A 22,146-nucleotide genomic window follows, 5' to 3' on the forward strand; every position below is an offset into this window, starting at 1 on the left:
TCTTACATATAAAGCTCTGAATTGTCAGGCTCCATCATATATAGAAGACCTCATAACACCATATCATCCCAGTAGACCACTTTGATCTCAGAATGCAGGCCTACTTGTGGTTCCCAGAATTCCCAAAGGTAGAATGGGAGGCAGAGCCTTTAGCTATCAAGCTCCTCTCCTGTGGAACCAGCTCCCAGTTCAGATTCGGGAAGCAGACACCCTCTTACAGAGCGTTAAAGGACACCTTCACTGATTTTGAACTTGCTTCTTTTTGGGTAGTACATGTACATAAATGCCATTAAACCTCCTTTTGAACCTTTCCCTAGATTAAAATATCTATCTACTTCTAGCTGAAAAATGCCTCCAGATGACATCCCTTGAAAGGGAACCGTCACTTTTTTGTCTCTCTCTGACATGAAGAAAGTGGAATCTATCTGATACACAAGATTTAAACAGGCAGAGTTTGGTTCCCACACATCTCACATGTTTCCGTCCCTGTAAAAATGTTGTGACCTAAGATCTAAGATCAACCAGGACAAGTATAGAGATAAGTCCATTATCTGAAGCCAAGAGAAGATTGTTAGTGAATTTCACCAGTGCTGTTGTTGTACTAGTTATCACTAGTTATTCCTTGCAGCAAGTTCTTTGCAACTACTTTTTTTTTTTAATTGTAGAAATAGCGAATAAACTTTAAGCCACTTGTCCATGCTATGGACCTCCGTTGTTGTCCAAAATGTGTTAAAAGCAAATCAGCCAGACAATCACTTTACTTCTTGCTTCTGACATGCCTTTTCGTAATTGCACAAGAGAAATGGCAGCAGGCAAATAAATCGAAGTTAAAATAGAAGCACGTTTTCTTAAGCTAGCGCAATTTTATTATATCTATTTATCATTCCATAATTGACAATAACTGACAGCAACTAGACAAGTAAACAGATGATTAGCACACAATCTCTTATGTCTGTGTGGCATTGCATTACATAAGAAACCGGAACTGACTGCGTGAGTGTTTTGCATGTCTGAAATGGGACAGTTTCCTCAGAAGTTATTCTGCACATCCTACTTATAAACAGAGCCCAACCTGGATGACTTAAAGTGAAACTAAACAGTTCCTGTTATGTCTAAAATGTGTCAAAGCTCAACTGACTGGGATTATTACTAAGTCTTATTAATGTTTAATTAACTTAATGTCCCTTACAAATAAAATGTCATAATAATCATTAGTTGATTTGATTCAGTCCAAAGCTTCGTACAAGTGCAGTACTCACTGTAACTAACAGAACACGATGTGCTAAGCATTTGTGTACACTGAGATTAAACTAAGCCTCTGATTTAACTGTGTTTGTCGAGCTACTTCTTTCAAATAAAGTGCCAAATACTCCAACAACATTTCAAGTCCCCAGTGTTTCGTAATTACTATGCAGTTCCTTTATAAAATATTTCTCTTGTTTGTGTGCAGCTACGAGTGGCTTCTCACAATCACAACCACAGTGTGACTGGATTTTTCCAACGCACAGTGGTTTACGAACTGTCTGAAAAAGTGATGCACTAAGTTTCATCTGACTATTCATTTAAGCAGGGCTACAACTGTGTGTGCTGGGCAGAAGCTGAAGATGTACGAAGGTTTCCAGAAAGATGTGATTGGAAAACTCCCAGAGGAAGGAATCCTCCAATAGGTGAGGACCTAACAAGCCTTTCATCCACCTCACCGACAGCAACAGCTGCTGCTTCATTCCACCAATAATTGGGATCATGTCTCTGTCTGCCAGTCAGAAGCACGCCACCGTTAATAAAGGCTCGGGCTGTTCTGCCCTGTGGAGGTGTGTAATGTCCTCCACTCCTGTCTTTGAGTGAGCCTATTAGAGATGTGAAGAGATGCTTTTGTGCAGGTGTGTGTTGCTGTTGTTGCTGTTGTTGTTGTTGTTGTCCAAATTAAGGGCATTTTTAGTTGATCGTCTCCTCTCCAACAGGCTGTCGTTGGATTTGGACTTGGCTGGAGGTTAAGGTCAAAATGAAAGGCAATGAAGATGTCCTCCGGAATAAAGCACATGTATGTGGGTGTTGTACACTTAATGCTGAAGTAACTGCATTTGTGTTGCATGTGTCATTTGTGAAGCAGTCAAGACTTGAGGACGGTATCATTATTGTGATGGTGTATCTAACATATTGAAATGGTAAATGTGAAATATCTAACGTCCTAGTTCTCACGGTTAGAATATTCTTACTTGTCTAACCTCAGATTTAAATAAAAAAACAAAAAACTATAAATTGTGGACCCTGCATATTGGCAACTAGCCAGCAGTCACGGCCATCAGAAACAAAAGCAGAAGTAGTGTGACATCGGTACAGTGCTGAAAACCCTGCAGGGTAGAGATCAGAGTGGAGTTTTATGTCAACACAGCCTGGACCTTTAACAAAGGAGACCGCTGTTTCCCCCCCCCCCACACCAAACAGTCAAACCCTCAACGCTGGTTTGTTTTACCCATGACCATAATCATTTCTTCAACTTAACCACTTTGTTTTTTCTCACTCTGCTCCACCTAGGAACGGCGTCTGATGGTCCCGACACCACAGAGAAACGGATCTCGCTATAAACACAAGTAACAAGGTATTTGTACATTACTTCCTATCTGTGATGGTTGTACCCATCATCAGAAATGATGATTAGTATGAGCAGAGGGGCTGCATCATCTCGGCAGAAGGAAGAAAGAACCCAATTGAGTCACCTTTGAATTGTCATGAATACAATCACAATGATTAGGTGCAAGTCTTCCACCTAGTGGACAACCTTTGACCTCCTTTAGACACACACATAGCTAAGTAACGTATGTGAACAATGACGCTGACGACACCATCATAATCCACACATCTACACATTAATGTTGGATCCCATGGACAATTGTTGCATTGGTTTTCAATTCTAAGCTTCTCGTGTCGATAAGCTGTGCCAGCTGTTAAAGCTGTTAAAATTTTGTACAAAAGTTCAGTTGTCAAATTAAAAATGTCCACAGTCACGGACAAAAAAAATAAAAAATAATTTTTGAAAAGAGTTTGTCTTTGTTTGTGCTGGCTGTCATGTGGCTCCCAGCACTTTACTCATTCAACTCATTTCAAATTAAATCTCAACTCAGAATAACTCGTTTACAGGTTTTATGAACATAAACTGTTCGGTTTGTATCAACTTGAAATCAACATAACTTGCATTTTACATTAAGTTACTGATAAATTCTTAGTCTAAGTACACTGACACCATGTATAACATGTTTTCCAGTTTTCCAGCTCGGATTCTAGAGACCTCATCTCTAGCTTCTCCCACCTGTGATCACAATCTGACAGCAGAAGCTTGACTGTAGTCAAGCCACCATCTTGCGTGGTAACTCGCCACCGACAGTGTGTGAAAAAGGAAAGTGTTAAACAGGGTATATGTTTTATAGAAAGAGGAAACTGTGGCGCGGTTGATAAAAAGGCCATCCATCAATCCCCCGGTTGCTGATTTGCTCCCTGGCTTCTCTGGTCACATGTCAAAGTGTCCTTGAGCAAGACACCGAACCCCAAATTAGTTGCTCACGGTGAGTTTTGGCCAGGTGCATAGCAGCTCCCCCATCAGTGTGTGAGTGTGTGTGTGTGTGATTGTGAGTGCAAATGATGGAATGAGAAGCTGTGTAAAGTGCTTTGGGTGCGATATAGAGAGTTTCTTCCCCTGAGATCCCGAACATTTAAGCTGGCCATGACAGGACAGTATCACATCTACATGTTAGAAATTCACCTACTAAAGGTTTGTTTGTCAAACTGGACTCTTTTTCTTGACTGCCTCCTGTTTGACAGGTGCAAACAAACACCTGAGGATGGCACTGACCTTAACTTACCCTCAACCTTCACCGAGTCCATGCCTGATAATCCAATGTGATTTCCCAAGCTGACTTTTCCCCCCATTTTACCTCGGCTTTCCTCCCCTGCTGTCCCATGTCAGCTCTCTGGTTGTCCCCTGACCTGACGTGTTGAGTGTACAATGATTAATTGGGCCTTGTGGCCCCTGACCAAAGATTAGAAACATTTAGGTCCCGGGTTTTTTTTTTTCCCCAGTTGACAGGGGTCACTGCGAGGACATTACAGTGTAACACTTTCTCTCAGATGGAGTGTAGAGCTGAGCTGCTGTTCAAAGGTTCTAAGTTATTATTATAAAATTTATAAGAGGTGGTACTCTGAGTAACTAAGCTCAAAAACTGTACTTCTGCACAAGTTTGAGGTACTTGTACTTCCATTTAATGTGACTTTTACTCCACTACAATTCAAAGTGTAAATTCTATTTTTTAACTTCACTGCATTTATTTTTCAGTTTAAGTTACTAGGACCTTTTCAGATCCTTTTCCTAAATCCTTCATAAAAATATAACTAATGAATCAGCATGTATCACTAGTGATTAATCCACCAGGCCATGTGTAGTAGTCATCTTCAGCCCTTTGGAAAAACATAAAATTTCATTTTTTTTCTCGCAAACAAATAGTTTACGTCCATTTAAAATGAGGAAACCGATTGTTAGTAGCTGCATTTACGCCAGGGGGAACCATGGAAAACCTGGACTACCAATTGTGGTCCTGGTTGAAAAACTATTAGAATATTCATATGAATGATAACAGTACCTAACTACGAGGATGCAAATTCTGAAACTGACGTGACAGGATCCTCTAGAGTGGCTGCAGAGAGCTTCTCTAACCAGGTTACTCACTGAACAGTGAGATGAAATGACCCAACATGAGAGGAAGGTAAAAAGGAAAAAGGAAATGAGAAAACACCATCACAAGCCGAAAATGTCACTCCCAGTATTTTATATGTGTAGTTTAGTTAATAGTCTGCGATGGCTCTAATACATATTTTATCTGTATATGTGTTTGTCAGCAGTGGTGCGTGTGTCACTGACTGGGTTTGTACTGCCCCCCTGTGGAGATGAACTGCTTTCCCATGAATGTCCAGTCACCCTCAAATTTAAATATAATCAAGTATGGGAATCACAATTGTGGAACTATAACAAATATTTAAAAACAAAATAGATCTTCAAAGTAAAGGTACTGCTGCCTCTTTAATAAGTCCCCCACCATCACTTCTCATGCCGTTCACTTTAGCAATGTGTCATCAATTTCAGGTGAAACAACAGATTCTCTACTCACTTGTTCTTCCGTTCATTGCCAACTTTAGTCGAATTTTTCTCAGAATACCATTTAACACATTTTTTAAAATTTTTTTAAAATGTTTTTAAGAATGAAAGACATAAAGGGTAAAAGCTGATTGGGTATTTGAGTTCAATTGAAAGCGATAACATGTCAACGTAAGAATAAGCTGTTATGTAAATGGTCTAAACTTATATTATAGTGCTTTTCTACCTATCGGCACTCAAAGCGCTTTACACTGCTTCTTATTCACAATCACACACACACTCATACACCGATGGGGGAGCTGCTATGTCTTGCTCAAGGAGGGATTGAACCAACAACTGCAAGATTGGTGGACAACCGCTCTACCTTCCTGCGCCACAGTAACCCCGTAAACATTTTTCAATTAAAGTGAATTTTTTATTTTTTTTTTTAAAACTAAATTGGTTCCTAAAAGTTTATTTGAGAATGAGCTGTTATATTGGAATAATAAAAGATAAAGAATTTCCATAAGTAACAGGTTTCAATAAAAAGAAAACATTTAATTAAAAAATACCCACATGTGGTACCACAATTCAAAATCCTGCAAGTTCACAGAAACAGGAAACCAATTACCATTTTATATTCAACCAAGTGAATGTGAAGCAAAAAAAACAAAAAAAAAACAAATGCTAACATTGTTTTAACAACAAACCACTTGAGAAAGCTCTAAGTGGTCTGAATTACGTTTTATACTCTGTGAAGTATGACAAGTACAAAATGAAAATGACATGGACCCACTTCATCAACATCTGCCCGCAGGCAAACAGAGACCAACTCTGCGTAGTAATTTCACAATGAACTCTATGCAAACACTCCACTTATTTCCCTGTGTAAGTAAAGCTGCTGCCACTATATATTTAAAGCAAAAACCATCTTACCAACCACTCATGGCATGTCTTTATGCAGGATATTATTGGGTTTTATTTGGCAAGATTTTGACATGTGTCTCTAAAATGTCTGCCTCCATCCCATTACAATGAATGTTATTGGGATTTAGCCTTTAACAGTCTTGCTTGTGTTTTTACTAGGTGCAATCAGGATTATCCAGAGTAACAGGAAAAAAAAAAGGAGCCAATTCCAACGGCATGTTATGCGCCATCAACTGCCCATAGTTACAGCCTGGCAGGTCACCTATCACCTATATAAATTATTGTTACAAGTGATACGCGTGTGTAATATTGGTGCTGTCTAGCTGCTATTGCAAATATTACAACTGCCAGAGTGGCATTTGGTGACATGTGTTTAAAAGTCAACCAAGGCAGATGTGTGGGTGAAAGGCCTCTGAGGTGAGACACCAAGTTTGTGTCCCATTTTAAATCGCTGGTCAGTGTTTTCATTCACATCACCTACTGAGCCTACATGTGGAGCAAGTAGCTACTAACAACAGATAATGGCCACAGCATCTGAAGAAGGTGAGAAAAACATGCTGATGTTCGTGTCTTCTTTAAACTAAAGTCTGTTGAGAAAGACATTTGTCAAATCCTGTTTACATTAGAGCAAAACAATTCCCATAACTGGAGAGCACCACATTTAAGTGCATTCTATCTTCATTAATTCACATACAAATTAAGTTGCAAGTGTCAACATAACGTTCAAAAGATAGACATCCAATGATCGTAAAATAATACAATATTACCCTTTAACATCACCATCTGGATTTTAGTTACTGATGCTGACAGTGTTGCTCAAGCCCAGAACAGTGGAGTGTAGGTCCCTGAGTCCACACAAACAGCAAACCATTCAAATAATGTAGTTATGATAAAGTAGCTGCCAGATATAGCTTTCTTAGTGTTGCTGCTTGCTGCCTGCTGCCAACTGTAAGAATGTGGGCTTATTCACTAAGCAAATGTTGATGTCATGTCCATCCATGCCATAGCATCAAAAAGCATTAAGGTACAACAAAATCCAAACACAGCGGTCAGAGTTACTAAAACAAAGTAGACTTTTAAAATGAAGGAACAGGATGAGTATTGGTATCAGAAATTTGCCAAATAAACTTGATCTCAAATGACATTTAGCAATGTTGTACTTGTCCAAGCTGACATACAATTTTGTGAGAAAATAGAAAAAAAAGAGGTTGTTTTGTTAAAATACTTGCATTTCCTAATTTAATTTTGTTTAAATTATAAACTATTCCTTTAGGTGCCCCCCCCCACCCCAAATAACAAAATAAAAAAAACAAAATTAATCATGTTTATAACTGATATCATTGAACAATAAACTGACCATAAACAGAGGAATGAGATTTGGTTTGGGAGTCAGACTGGTATGAATCATTTACTGACTATTTGAACTACATTTGCAACTTTTATTTAACCTAAGTCTAATTCGATCATTATTGCTCTGGCTAAATTACAATGGGACAAAGTAATATTTTAGTTTGGCGTGATGTAAAAGCTGCCCAGTAGCAAACCTCATCAAAGTACTGACAGAACCAGGGAAACCATCTGAATTACTGAATTGGGTTCTATGGTTCAATTAGTGAGAATGAAAGGCAAAACAAGGCTTTACAAAGCCAGCAGATACAGTACAACAGACAGACGCAGACCTGTCCACTGTGTATGTGAGCACGCCGGACACCTCCGCAATCAGTTCACACAAGTCTTTTTCACAGAGAGGTGTCCTACCTGCAACCATTGATTCACATGCAAGATCTTACTGAGAGCAGTAAGCTTTTTCATTCTTGTACTCATCTGGACATGGTTCCATGCTAAAGAGGCACACAGTCCAGGTAAACCACCGACATCAGGTTTACATGTACGAGTAAGCAAACAAATTGGTACAAATGAAGAGTTCAATGTTTGAAATATTTCCAACTCCGGAGGAAAAAAAAAAACATTTTATAGACATTTGTCTTAAATATATAGGGGTTATTAAAGTGTCTCTGTAGCTATGTACAGATGGCCAAAAGACTGTTAGGTAAACACCAGAGATCATTGGACTAAAGCAAGGCTTAAAAAGCAGGGTATGTGGAAAAAACAAGGTTTAAAATGCCAATTGGGGACTAAAGCAAAGCCAAAATTCCAGGGAATATGGGACAGGAAATCACTGTGGGTCTGGCAAAGGTATCACGGGCAAGAATATTTCTGAAATGGTGCTGCCGACAGCAACTGCATCCATTTGGCAAATGTTCTTGACCATCAAACCGTAACCTCATCATCATATCTTTTTCATTGCGGATGCACTTGAAAAACCCAAGGGCAAAAAGGAAACATTTTGAACATGGTTAAAAAATGTTTAGACCATTAAAGTGCTCATGCATACCAATTTGGGTGCTTCCATAAAACTCAACATGTCATGTACGTGTAGTCCAGACTAGAAAGTCCACAGAAAAGGCCTTTGAAAAAAGAAGGTCCACTGGGGCGTGGCTCAGTCTAGTGAAATGATATCTGATATGCCACCGTCAGTTCCTGCTGTAGAGCCTCCCCCACTACCTGTGATCACCCTAGTTTCATGGAGGGCGCTGGCAGTGTGGGTGCTGGTGTCGTAATGGCTGCTGGAGGAAACAAGGGCTGAGCTGGTGCTGGCTGCAGCTGCACTTTGTATGGTACTTGTCAGGTTATCCAGGAACATCTGAGGCCGGTAATGCTGAGCAGAAAAACATGCACGATCAGTATCCACATAGAAATTCTAAGTTTAAAGTCAGAATAAAGAATGGGAAGTTACATAACTCTGTGTTAACGGTTGGGATGAGGGGTATTATCTTGGTATTTATGGGGTCTGTTTACTTGTGCCCACTATAGTAGTGAACATCATACCTTCTTTTTGTTCTGTTTTACCATAAAGTGATTCAATCTCGTTCTAATTTGATGAGAATGGAAAAGGTAGAGAAGGGGAGAGAAAGAAAAGAGACTATATGGATAAATTAAACTGACTTGCCAATGCAGCACTGTTTGGAAAAATTAGCAATAATACATCTTGTAGATCCATATGATTTGACTAGATTACTGGATTACCAACCTTCACTCACATATCCAGACATCATCAAATATTTGGTTTTTGAACCAAGTGCATACACTCAATAAGTTCCAAAGTTCTGGAGATTGCAGTATAAATAAATTGGCTTCACCTGAGCAGCTAACAGCTAAATAATGTCATTAACTCTGTGTGTTTTCTCCCTGAGTTGTCTTTGTCCTTCTTCGTCCCCCTCTCTCCGTCTCTTTCTGCAGGTGTCCCCGGGCTTTGGAGCTGTGTGTTTTCCAGTGTGCAGCTACTGGTCCAACAAACCTGCCCGATGTTTTGTTGTTGCTTTTGTTGCTCTTTTCTTTTCTTTTCTCTCTCCACTTTCCACTCAACCCAACCGACCAAGGCAGATGGCCGCCCACCCTGAGCCTGGTTCTGCTGGAGGTTTCTTCCGTTAAATAGAGTTTTTCCTCTCCACTGTTGCTCAAGGGGAAATTGTTGGGTTCATTCTATACATCTTTATATAGTCTTGACTTTATTCTGTAAAGTGCCTTGAGATGACTTTGTTGTGAATTAGCACTATATAAATAAAGTTGAATTGAAAGTTGAATTGAATTAAATACTCAACTTTTCATGCTGTGCCTGAATCCACTTGGTCAGAATGTGGCTAATGAGCAAACACTAGGATTTTACTGTTGATGCTGTCCACACATACTCCACTACAAGCTGCCTTAGCTCCTTCAAATACAGTTTTTCATGGCAATGGGCATTTACAGTAACTCTACTTTTACTCTTTTGCACCTTCCTGCATGAACATGAACATGCTGACGCACCCCTGCATAATGTAATTGTAATACAATTACTAATTTAATGAGGTAATGCATTATATGCATTATATTATCAAGTTACTATGTAATACAAATAATACTATACATTCTATAACACGTTAATGTTACGTCTTACCCAGAGTCTAACATAATGTTACCTCAACTTCACATACTCTCAAAAAAAAAAACAACAACAAAAAAAATATTTTTGGATTAAAAGTAAGAATTGTTTTAGAGTAGAACTAAAAGCCAATTGAGTAGCAATTGAAGGCTGGTTTCTTGGCTGCCACAATTTCTGGTTTAGACTTAAAATGATTTTACATTAGAAATACGTAACAAACAAACCTGAGGATCTGCTTGAATTAAGGAAAACAAATCCAGACCTAAAGGTAAGAGAAACAAAAGAAGGTCAGTAACAATGCTGCAAAGCGTTAGTCATAGTGCATACAGTGGTTATGTACAGCTGACTTACTCTGCATGTCTGTGGGGATGGTGGCCAGGGTCGATGGGTGGAAAGGGACTGCATATTCAGCTAGCGTGGAGGTCAGGTATGATGGGTCCATCTGGACGTTTGGCACACGCACAGTGGGCTGGTAGGTCAGCACACTAAACCGTAAGAGCAAAGATTTAACTCTAAAATAAAAGTTTGGTGTCAAGTTGTTGTGTATGGCACCAATAATAAAAAATACAGAGAAATATTGTGGACACTGTTGACCAATGTCATTATTTTGATTGATATTGTACACAGAGCTATAACGAAATGTTTTCCTACCCTTTCGCATGCATCTCCTCGCTCTTAGAAATGTAAACACAGCGTTTCTTTAGTGGACGGTCTGTCTCCTCCTCCTCATCAGAAGATGAGGAGCTTTCTAGAGTAAGATCAATCACATCCGCTTTCTTGACGGAGCTGGACTCAGTAGAATGAGGGATGACAGCTGGCTGGCGTGAAGGAGCTGAGAAAGAGGTTAAACATTAATGAAAAATGTGAAATCGCCAACATGTCAGCCCCGTTTCTACTAAGAACATCTTCAAAATATTTCCAAATGCATTTGATTGCTGGCCAAAATAATGTTCCTCAAATGAACAATGTTTGCATTAGCAGCAGATTAGTCCACATTTATTCTATAATGATTATTAAAAGTAAAAGGTCTGTGTTTGTATGTGGTACTGAGTCAAAATAACGTACGCGAAGAAACGTCATCGAGTGCTGACGTTTGGCTGACGGATTAATTCAGTTTTCAATACACACACTGTACTACAGTAGAATACTATTTGTACCAATGTCTAGACATCCGTAGGATTTACTTACTTTCAATTTTTAGTACTGACTGAGAGGGGACCTTGACAGACTCTTTCTTTGGTCTCATGGGACACCACGTTCCATCCTCTTGAAACTTAATTTCGTCCACATCTGAGCAGTCATTCAGGATTTCCAAGAACAGCCTGGACAGAGAATACACTACTTATATACAATAATAAAAAAATATAAATATATAAAGAAAGAATCTCTTCGCAAAGTTGACGGCTGCAATGACCCCAGCCATGGCCGACATTCCTATGTGAATTTTAATATGCATGAGCCTGAGGCATATCAAAGTTGGTTGGTTAGCCAAATAACAAGTTATAATAGCTATGTCCAAATCATGTTACAGTATTTTCTGGCCTCAATAATAATCTCAGTGCTTTAAAGGATAACTTTAGCCACTTTCCTTATTAGTGCCTACTTTAAATAATACCCACACTGAAAATAACGAAGCTTTGGAGGCTTTAATTTATGTTTCCATTCACTTTCAGTCTTTGTCAGTCTAGATTAGCTTATAGGTCTGTTCTGTTGGTCTCTATTGTTGTCTAAAAACTATGAGGAACAGCGCTCCACTGGGAGATATGTTTCTTTATTATAAGGCTTGGTTGAGTTTTTTTTTATAAATGTCGTTTCAAATGCTCTTAATCACTGTAATTTCCAAGCATTTCCGAATAAAGAAACTAGGGCTGTAAGATATAATGACATATGTGGTACGAGGAGAGAAGAAGATCTATCGTTTTATATTACGATCTCTCTTTTATTTTCGTGCATCACACTCTTTTTGGCAGTACGAGGCTTAGCTTTCTTCTAGACGAGGTTTCCAAATTATTTTGTTCTGAATAAATTGTACCAAACAAAAGAAGCAGCATTAAACATCCTGCAAAAAAAGTTTGAGTGCAGACATTATGCTCATCCACGAGCTACAGGCAACTTTCAAGGTGGAATCTTTTCTTACCCATTAATCAACACATTAATTGGCAACGCAAGTTCACTAATCCCACCTAGAAAGAGTACTGAGATAATATTGAGATGAGAGCCACAAAAGTAGACTGTACATTTTGTGAAATGGTTATTTGAAAATTTGATTCTAAGGAGAAAATTTAAATATGAATACTTTTTTGTCAACTTTAGAATTAAAATCATAATGAAAAAATTGACCTACCCATGTAGTCATTTTGTAGGAAAAAGGCTTTATAGTGACATATATTGTTATTTGGATATGAAATAAAAAATTCTGGGATATACTGTACATTTTTAGTCATATCACACAGCCCTAAACAAAACATGACACCCATACAAAACATGTTTTCACAAAACTGACATCTATGGCACAGATTAAAAAATAAAACAAACCTGCACACTGACTAGACATCGTTGTGCCTGCATTAGGATGGGTCAGGGATTATTGAAAATAATGACGATTAATTTAGAAAATGATGATTTCTTAAGAACAAACTAAAGTTATCTTTTAATATGAAAATCTATTCGCTAATCATTTTTCACACGCTACCTAAAGTGAAGCACTCAATGAGTGCATCACTCTACAGGGTGGTACAAAGGCATTACAGAGTGAAAGTTCTTTTACCTTATAAAGAATCTTTGGCAGGGTAGCTGAAAAAATATAAACTAGAAAAAGGTTTTATTTATGTACGGAGGCCCTGTGTACAGCCACTGCTGGGTCACGTTGTGTGTGAAGTTATGAGTAAAGGACGAACCCATCAATGATGAGACTCTCATATGCAGCTTTCTTGTCGCACACAGGACATATCCATGTGGGTTTCTTCTCGTTCATCTGTAGGTAGAGGGCTGCGTCAAAGCACTGCAGGTGAGAGCAGGTCACTGCCCGGCACGGCACCGTCAGCCTCATCTTGCCAAGCTGAATGACAGAACACAGTGGGATCAGATAAAATGCTACATACACCCTGGAGCAAGTTTTCTTAAAAGAGCTGTCTGTATTTGGCTGCAGGGATCTTCTACTCACTTCTGACCAGTCTCCCTTTCCGTGTCTTCTTGGTGAGGGTTTACAATATTGACTACAAATTAAATTGGATGTTTTTCTAGGATATGGCCATTTGATGATATTGGCAAAATGTCATGAATCATGCAATGTTTTTTGCAGATGTTTCACTCAAATAGTTTTTGTCTTGTCACAAAGCACCTTTTTTGTTGTGTAAAACCAAAAAGGTTCAGAGTTAGTCACACTACAGTAAATTGTTATTAATCATCCAGGCTAGTTTTAGTAAAATCATGGAAATATAAGCAGTACTCTAAGCGAGTATTCATGCCATTGCAAATACTGTATCAAACTCATCAATGCTCACTTCTCCAGCCAATATTAGAGAATTCTCCTTCCAATTGTTTTTCAAGATTTCTCTGAACTCGCTGTGAAACATCAATTTTATTTGGATTTGTAGTTTATGTTAAACCGTTGCATAAACACCAAATCACCAAAGCCATGGTCCCAAATTAAGTGCCTTCGTTTTTTTACATTACAAATAGTCTAATATGTTGTTTCAGTAGCTGAAATATTCAGTAACTCGCTATCAAAGTTCTGCTAGTTATTCTCTGTGCTTGTGTGATTAAGAAATTTTCAACGTTATTATCACTTTTACACTCTTAATTCAATTCTGTCAATTTTAATTGACATACCGTTATGGAAGTTTAAAAATCAATCGGCTAAAATAGCAAAAAACAAAACAAAACTGTTAAAATATCAATTTGTATCAAATCTGCTGTCAACAGCAGTACAGTAAACAGGCTCCAAAACTGAATCAACTGCTCCAAGTTTGACCACAAACTGAACATCATCACCTTCATGCAGGAAGACTTACTGCATGACTGTTGGATCAGACTTAGTTATAGCCTAATAAACTAGTAATTAATTCATTTTTATACCTACAACAGCAAAGTCACCACATAGACTCAATAATATCTCCTTAATCAGATTGAAACAGGGTGAAGTTTAAGAAGAATGAACAAGAAATCAGTCCCTCTCACTGATCCCTGTCCTCCTCTATCTGCTGATGATGGGGACTCTTTGCTGACAGCTACAGCTTCTACAGGCTCCTGCCTGGTTTTAACGAGTGTTTTGGTAATTCGCTTTAATAGATCATTAATTTGCCGAGTGTTTTTTTTCTACACGAACAAAGTTCATGAACAAGAGCACGGACGTTGTATGGTCAAGTTAAGGAGTAACTCTGACTTTACCTGAGCTGTCTGCTCCCTCTCTACAGCTGTGCATTCACTTAAAAAAGGAAAAAAAAATCTCAGATCTCCTATTTATTATGACTTATAAATATGATCTCATAAATAAGAGAACTGCCTTAGAATAATCAGGTTTTTAAGATGTCTTTAGTATCATGGTAGTTCGGTGACAGTTTTCAATACATCCAAAAGTCTAATTTAAAACAGAAATGTTTTACATTTTTTTAAATGTTTTAAATTAATTAAACATCTATCGCAACACAATACATCCTGTTTCTTGTAGAAGCCACAAGGGTGAAGTCTTTAACATTTAATATGACATTTTCTAAAATGCTATGTCAAAAAATGAAACACATAAATGGATATTTAAGATCGCATTCAGTAAGTCGGTAAAGTGCCTATATAAAATTGAGAATTAAGAATCCGATTAGGTTATCCTTAACCATGATGTAACTGCTGTTTCAAATAACACTTAATTAATTACCACTATAACTTCTTGATCTCCGGATCTTGAAAAATTAGTAAACATTAAATGTTAAGTGTTGAATCTAAAAATTACCCGGAGGTGTGAATAACTGTCTGCCTGTGTATGTCTCGCTGTGGCCCTGAGATAAGACTGCCAACCTGTCCAGGGTGTACCCTGTCTCCCGCCCGCTGACAGCTGGGATAGGCTCCAGCCACCCCACGGCCCAAATAGGATAAGCGGTGACAGATAATGGATGGATGGATGTTAAAAGTGTTCACTAATGAGAAGACAAACAGCAGGTATTGTGTTACCATAGATTATTAAAGTGGTACTGTGGGCTTCAACTTGGCATCATTTTTAGCCTATATATTAACATTTTGAAACATTAAATATGCTAAATTAGCTATTAACAGTTAATTTCTCACTGATTTCCTTGTATCAATGAAGGAAACTTGAAAACATACGTTTTTAGCCTTCAAATTCCTGCCTCAGAAGAAACCTACACAGTTTTATTATATGCTGCAAATTGAACTTCAATTTTTAGTTGACATTTCGGAATGTTATGCCCACCAAATTATCTATCTACATTTCAGTTTTCCGTTAGACTTTTAGAAGTATTGAAAGCTGTCACTGAACTACTGTGGTACTGATTATTCTAAAGCAGACACTGAAAGGTTCTTATATTTATGAGATCCCTAAGTCATAAATACGAGATCCAGATCTCGTAATTATGACAACTGCACGCACTGTAAACTCATTTTCTTTATTGTCACAAAATTGCCCCAGATCCTGAATCTTTGTGTCCCACGTGCAATTTTTACTGTCCTCAGGACAATGGGCCACTGTTAATTTCCGTCCCCCTCAAAACATACAGACTACAGAACTTATGTAAAATTGTTAACTGTTTAACTAACTCCACAATGCAGTTCTACGTGGTTCACAGAGTTTTCACGTCTTTACCAACAATTTTAATATCATGTTTAATGTGCTTAGAAACAAATCAGTGAGTGTTTACCAAGTGTGTTTATGTGCTGGTATCTTCACTTATTTAGACCTATTATGTACAGCTGACTCTAGATGCTTTTCACATTCTTCAAAGTCTGTACAACAGTTAGTTCATAGATATTAAACGAGTTGTCATACTTTCTTTAATGACAAGTGACATCCAACACATTTTGCAGGTTGCTGTCTTTTGAGCAACATCCATCTTTTTAAAGCAAAACAACGTCTATGAGCGAAAATGATCAACGGCAATTTAATCCAACAATGTAGACTTTTAGCTTTAGGCCTGCATTTTTAGACAGCTACACACTCTTAGCCTGTGCTGGAGTCACCCATCCAGTTTTTGTAGAATTATGGGCATAAAGTGCTATTTTATTAATTTATAATAAAATCTATAACACAATCAAGTGAAAAGGAAAAGGTGAAGAAATCTGAATACTTTCTAAAGTTTTTGATGAAAACTAAACTTCTGGCATAAAGTAATACATGCTCATATCTTAATCCGGTCCTTGGACCCAAATGTGATTTTAAACTTTACTTTACAAACTATAATTGCCAGTCAATGAAAGTTGTTATAATGATATAAATATTCTACAAAGACATTTACCGGGCACATAAGTGATACTCGAAGGCTTGTCGTAGCAACCTCACTGTCTGGATCTGCAGTCAACTTCTCTTTGACTAGAACACAGAGGGAAAGAATACAGAGGAAAGTTTTCAAAAATGTTACTGCAAATGTGGAAAACTTTGTGGTCACAGCATTTTATGAAATTAATTGTTCTCCAGTGACCCGTCACTGTAATGGAAACAATTCGACAACCTGATCATTATCTTGATTAATTGATTGTGTTAAAAATGATAAAAAAAAAAAACCTGAATATATTTATTGTTGTATAACCTCTAGTGGGAAACAGTGGAACAGTAGTTACTTAATGCTCTGGAGTGGTCTGGGTTTCTGATGCCCTTCATCCTCAGCCTCTGCAGGAGCAGTGGTGAGGTCAGCTGCCTCACCAGGTACACAGACATAGAATAAGTCTGAAAAACAATATGATCAAACAAGCTTAACAGAGAAGTTAGCGTCCGCAAACAACATGAACTCAAGGGAAAAGATGAAAATATAAAAAGACTGAAACGTTACAAATATTGTTTTTGTTCTCACTTTTCCTATTTCAGGTGCCCATGTCACTGAAATCTGATTGGGTACTGCAGATGAGAGTCGAACAAGGGATGTAATGTTTAGAGGTCTTCCCGGTCTCTTCTGTTCTACGCCATTTTTTGGTGGTGGTGCATAACCCTACAAAAAAAAATAAAATTATGATAAGTATTTTTGAGTAAGAATCCTTAAGTCAGATTGGCTTTTTATTAAAACTGGTCTCTAAAACGAGCACTTACTGGCAAAGGAAAAAGTTTTCCATTGACCTTTATACAAAGACTGTTTGGGTAATTATCCTCTTGAGGGCAACTTGTCTCTGACAAGCAAAACCTATCAAAAAAAAGAAACTTTTAACAACCTGACTATACATGTGACGTGTTTTGAATTTGTGTGTGTGTGTTTCAAGTACACAGTACATTGGACTGAAAGTAAAGCATAAAGGCGAAGATAATGCTGCCTGTACTAACAGTTTAATACTTTTTGCATATTGAATATGCAAAAAATAAAAACAAAAATAAAACACAAAACACATCTAATGCAAATATTCTGAAATTTCTGTTCTGAATTCTAAGGGAGTATAAGTGAAATGAAATATGCCCAAGTAAAAGGCCCAAAAATGTCCTTGCACTCATTTTCTCCATATAGTGACTCACAGACCTCCAATAAAATAAAGCCCAATTTGTACTGGGCTTGGGACTGGCACTGTGCGGCTGGGGATGGGCTGTTGGGGGTTCTGTATCTTGCCCAGGAACACAGGAAAAGCGGGACGCAAACTTCCGACCCTATGGTCGGTGGGTGGCCCCTCTACCAACTGATCCCCTGGGCTGAGCTTGACATATTAAAGGAAAATACACTTTGAAGGGGAAACAGTATTTCTGACAACAGTGCATATGTGAGACCCATTTCTAAAAGACAAGAACATGAAATCTACTTGTTTCTAAATATGAATCCTCATGTTAACTTCGAATGTCTTAACATCAGAAAAATGCACTCCCCCTTTCCTCAGTCGGAAACCGTAGTCTGGTAACTCTATCCAAGTTCAAGCACAACTTTGACAGTCCATCTTTCAAACTTTTCAAAGCTCCTCTGTTGGCCACTAAAAAGCACGGCAAATCTACAATTTTAAAGTTACAGTGTGCAGCATTTTCACGTATTTTTAATAGAAATATCCTTCATCAGCCATCTTTATGTGGAGAGGTGGAAGCTTTCTGTGACACACACTCATTCAACAGCAGTGACAGCAGTGTGGAGAGATTTGTTTCTAAATGCATCCGAGCAGGTCTGTGCAGAGCTTGGCGGAGCAGAAAGAGTGAGAGCTGAGCTGAGCAGGGAGGACTTATTTAGAGTTTCAAACTTGGATTGGCTTAAGTTGCACACTGTAGCTTCAACACAAATATGGAGAGATGAGTGATGGAGGATATGTCTATTAAAAATATGTGAAAATGCTGCACACTGTAATTTAAATATTGTATATTTGCCATGCTTTTTAGTTTCAAAGATTGAAAGATAAGACTGTCAAAGTTTTGCTTACACTTGGATACAGTTACCGGACTATGGTTAGTAGTAGATAAATAAACTCTAAACATCCTCACCTCAGTTGAATTTGAACCATATAGTCTCGTCTACCACCTGGTAGAAAGTCCCTGCAAACAAACAAGGCTACTTCATTTATCATTTACATCACAGATGTGGGAATGTCTTTCTCAATAACAGTTGAATAACTGAGTTATGAAGTCATACCTGGATATGCATACTTCTCGAACCTGTTGTGGCGTCAGTGCGAAGATGAAATATTTTTCTTGGTGGTACCTTTGTGCAGTACTTGCCCCTGAAAACAGAAATAATACATGTTAGTTATAAAGTGCTGCTCTTTAGACAAGTACGCCGCCATAGTAACAAACAGTTTAATTTAAAAATGTATATAGAACATAGAGTCCACATTCCAGTACATTTCCAGATTGCAAAAATACGAACAGATTCCACTATATTACTCCAAACATTATTTATACATTTGCCAAACTTTGAACTCGTGATTTCAGCTTAAAAATGCACTGGGACTGTAGCCACATTGGTGATACATACAGTACCATACAGTGATCCGTGGAAGGAAAATGATCCAATCATTACATATCTGTGTCCAAAGCATGTGAACGTCAAATTTCATTTGAAAGGGGATCATTGGATCATTTTCCACAGTAACATTTTTCAATCCCTCTTGTCTAATTTGATTCTCTTTATCTACTTTTAGGACCATTGTGAAAATCTGATCACATTTTAGGTCATATTGCAGAAATAGAGAAAAATAAAAGTTTAAAAAACTTAAACAACAGCATCTCATTCATTATGGTTTCTATTCAATCAGGCAACATGTTTAAGGGGTAAGACATAATGGTTCTCTGGAGAAGAAAGACTAAGACACACAAAGAACAATATTTAAGTGCAAGCTCTTGGACAAAGGCAACAACGGGAAGCTACGGTTACATATCACAAAAAATATACAAATATTTTAACTACCAGACTACACCTCAGATATTTCCAACAGAACTTTAATATACTTATGATCCCAAACTACATCATGAGACAGGGTATGTTAAGCTTAGAATTACACGATTAAGAGTGTTATCCTTTAAATCAAAAGAACAACACAGACCTAGACTTGAAGGCTTGATTAAGACGTCCAGGACATCATAGAAGGGCAGTGGCTTCATCTGCACATCCGGGTGGACCGGAGGGATGAGAGGTGCTGGCTGCTGGAGATTCATGCTGGTTTTCGTGTTGTGCCACACAGCTGCTTCACCAGTTAACAGGCTGAAGTCTGTGTTACAGAACTGACTCCTGCTAATAGAAATATCAATGTTTACTACAGCGGAGAGTAAAAGGTACTTTATGGTGTCAACGTCAGAGCAGATTGAATCTCTCTCTTTCTCCTTATTTAGAAAGTTTTCACTACTTATCCAAGCAGCTTCTTCAGTCTGAATAAAGTGGCTCAGTTATATCCTCAAGAGTAGGCCTTGTTCCACCCTGGCCTGAATAGTCTTGTTACGGTGGGAGGTAGGAACAGGGTGGAGTCATCAAGATGTAACGATTACGACCCTAACTCCTTAAACCCCTGAGTTAAGGAGTTAGGGTCGTAATAGTTACATCTTGATGACTCTTTATTCAGGCTAAAGAAGCTGCTTGGATAAGTAGTGAAGCATTTCTAATGAAGACGAAAGAAGTTCAGCTGACATGATTTAATCTTCTAATAACTAAAGCTGGATGAATGAGAATCTTCACTGATCAGAGTCAGAGGTGTCTTGATTTTTTTTCCCTCACTCATAATAATTTCTCATAATCTGTTTCCATTCATCCTCAACAGAGTCACACAAGGCTGCAGTCCAGGCACTTCAGCGAACATGCACAAGATATTAACAAAATTTGTGATGTACAACATTTTTATAGAGATCCAGACTTGCTATACATGTCATAACTCGTTTGACTTGAGTGGTCTCATCTTGCTGCCTCAGGGTCCAATATAATCCTGTCTGTAATAAATAATTAGTAATAATTAGTGTCTAACTACATGCAACCTAAGCCATTCCCACTTTATTTTTATTACAGCACAGCTGCTATCATCAAATATGACTGACACATTTAGGACTGTTAACATTTCGTATTTCATTCTTATTATTTAGTACCTTCTTTAACACAACACGTATTGCTGTCACATTCCTCCATTGACAACAGCATGATATTTCTGTGCATGAACCAAACTGGGACAGGTCACTTATTATTACAATATTAGAGTATTGCTTATAAAGATATAGCCAATGTTATGAGCATTCAGTTAGTAGGTTACGATCAGTTTAGCTGTCTGGCTCACTTCAGTGACAAGTTGGACATTTTATCACAACTAAAAACTACATTTCTAATATCTACACATCCCCTCACTAACGTTAACACCGTGCTTTTAACGTGTTATCAGAGTGATAAATAGCAACGTACAGTGAGGCATATTGATTCGCTCATATTTATAATCGCATTTTAAATATGTGCCACTTAACCAGTTACCTAACCTTAATAAAACTGATTAACTAAACTAGTAAAATACACTAGCATTAACTTTTGGCTAACCGGGTGCATCTATGTGACTATTTGTTTCATGCTACGTATTTCGTACAAATAATGCCACATAATTAGTTCGTATAAGTTATTTAACATAAACTACAAGTGGTTATTATGACTGTGAAACTTAAAAACAACAGACCTATTAGCAACTGGCTGGTCAATAAACTGTTAGCATTAGGGCTAAAACCCGAAACGTAACCGCGCTGATCTTGAAGTGCACATTCCTGCCTTGTAGGGGTTTAGCACACAAACTCAGAATACGCATATATCGGCTACCTTATTCATTAAAAGCTATAACTACATGTTGTGATGTTGCTAGGTGTAACGCATAACCATTGTTTCTCTCTTCTCCTACCCGAAACTCTTCATTCTCCGCCATCTTGTTCTTCCGGTCATCCCGCCCCAGCATGACTACTTCCAGGTGACGCCACAGCTGGGCAGTGGAGGTCAGGTGTTTTTCGCAAAAATGGGCTCATTTCCTAGATTGCCTCTCCTGACGTAATCGCCATCGTACACGTCACTTCTTCGCCAGAACGGAAGTAAACATAAGTGATGCTGTTCTTTTCCACCACGGCCATTTATGCAAAGTGCAGCAGCGTTCAGTCAGAAGATAAAAAATAATTTACTCAACAAAAACTACTTTGTTTATTTATCTACTGTGATCATTCATTATCTACTGTGAATGCTCCTCATCTTTTATACTTGATACTCATTTATCAAGTATAAAATAAAATTATTGATTTCATTACATCATCACTGACATCACATAATTGCCTTTGAACTTTTTGTATTTTAAGTTTTAGGGCTAACTGGCTTTGAAGTTTGCCAAACCAGTATATTGGGAAGCGACATTTCATTTCAGCTATTTCAGCAAAAACAATTCTTTTTTTTTTCAGCGTATATTTGATACTTTGAGATTTACTAGTGAGATTTCAACTTTGCACTCAGTTATTACATTTCTACAGTTTCGAGGATTGTTATGCTACTCTTTCATGTTACAT

General features: G+C 37.9%; 1 protein-coding gene across 2 annotated transcripts; it reads right to left on the bottom strand.

Annotated features, from left to right (window-relative positions):
* Positions 1-5,659: 5,659 nt before the first annotated feature.
* pias2 (protein inhibitor of activated STAT, 2) lies at positions 5,660-21,655 on the bottom strand. 2 transcript variants are annotated; one of them, XM_067521454.1, is made up of 14 exons: positions 21,501-21,655; positions 19,689-19,876; positions 18,779-18,866; positions 18,631-18,681; positions 17,278-17,368; positions 17,045-17,179; positions 16,815-16,920; positions 16,493-16,566; positions 12,929-13,089; positions 11,220-11,353; positions 10,683-10,863; positions 10,383-10,516; positions 10,256-10,293; positions 5,660-8,768 (listed from the first exon to the last, which is right to left on the bottom strand). In XM_067521454.1, the coding sequence occupies exons 1-14, from the start codon at positions 21,539-21,541 to the stop codon at positions 8,550-8,552; spliced, it is 1,641 nt and encodes a 546-aa protein (XP_067377555.1). In that variant the 5' UTR covers positions 21,542-21,655; the 3' UTR covers positions 5,660-8,549. The 2 variants fall into 2 exon arrangements, with proteins under 2 accessions (XP_067377555.1, XP_067377556.1); XM_067521455.1 differs by having other exon boundaries at positions 19,689-19,873; positions 21,501-21,652.
* Between the last annotated feature and the right edge of the window lie 491 nt (positions 21,656-22,146).

Source organism: Channa argus, chromosome 11 (assembly GCF_033026475.1).
Source record: "Channa argus isolate prfri chromosome 11, Channa argus male v1.0, whole genome shotgun sequence".
Taxonomy (NCBI): Eukaryota; Metazoa; Chordata; class Actinopteri; order Anabantiformes; family Channidae; genus Channa; species Channa argus.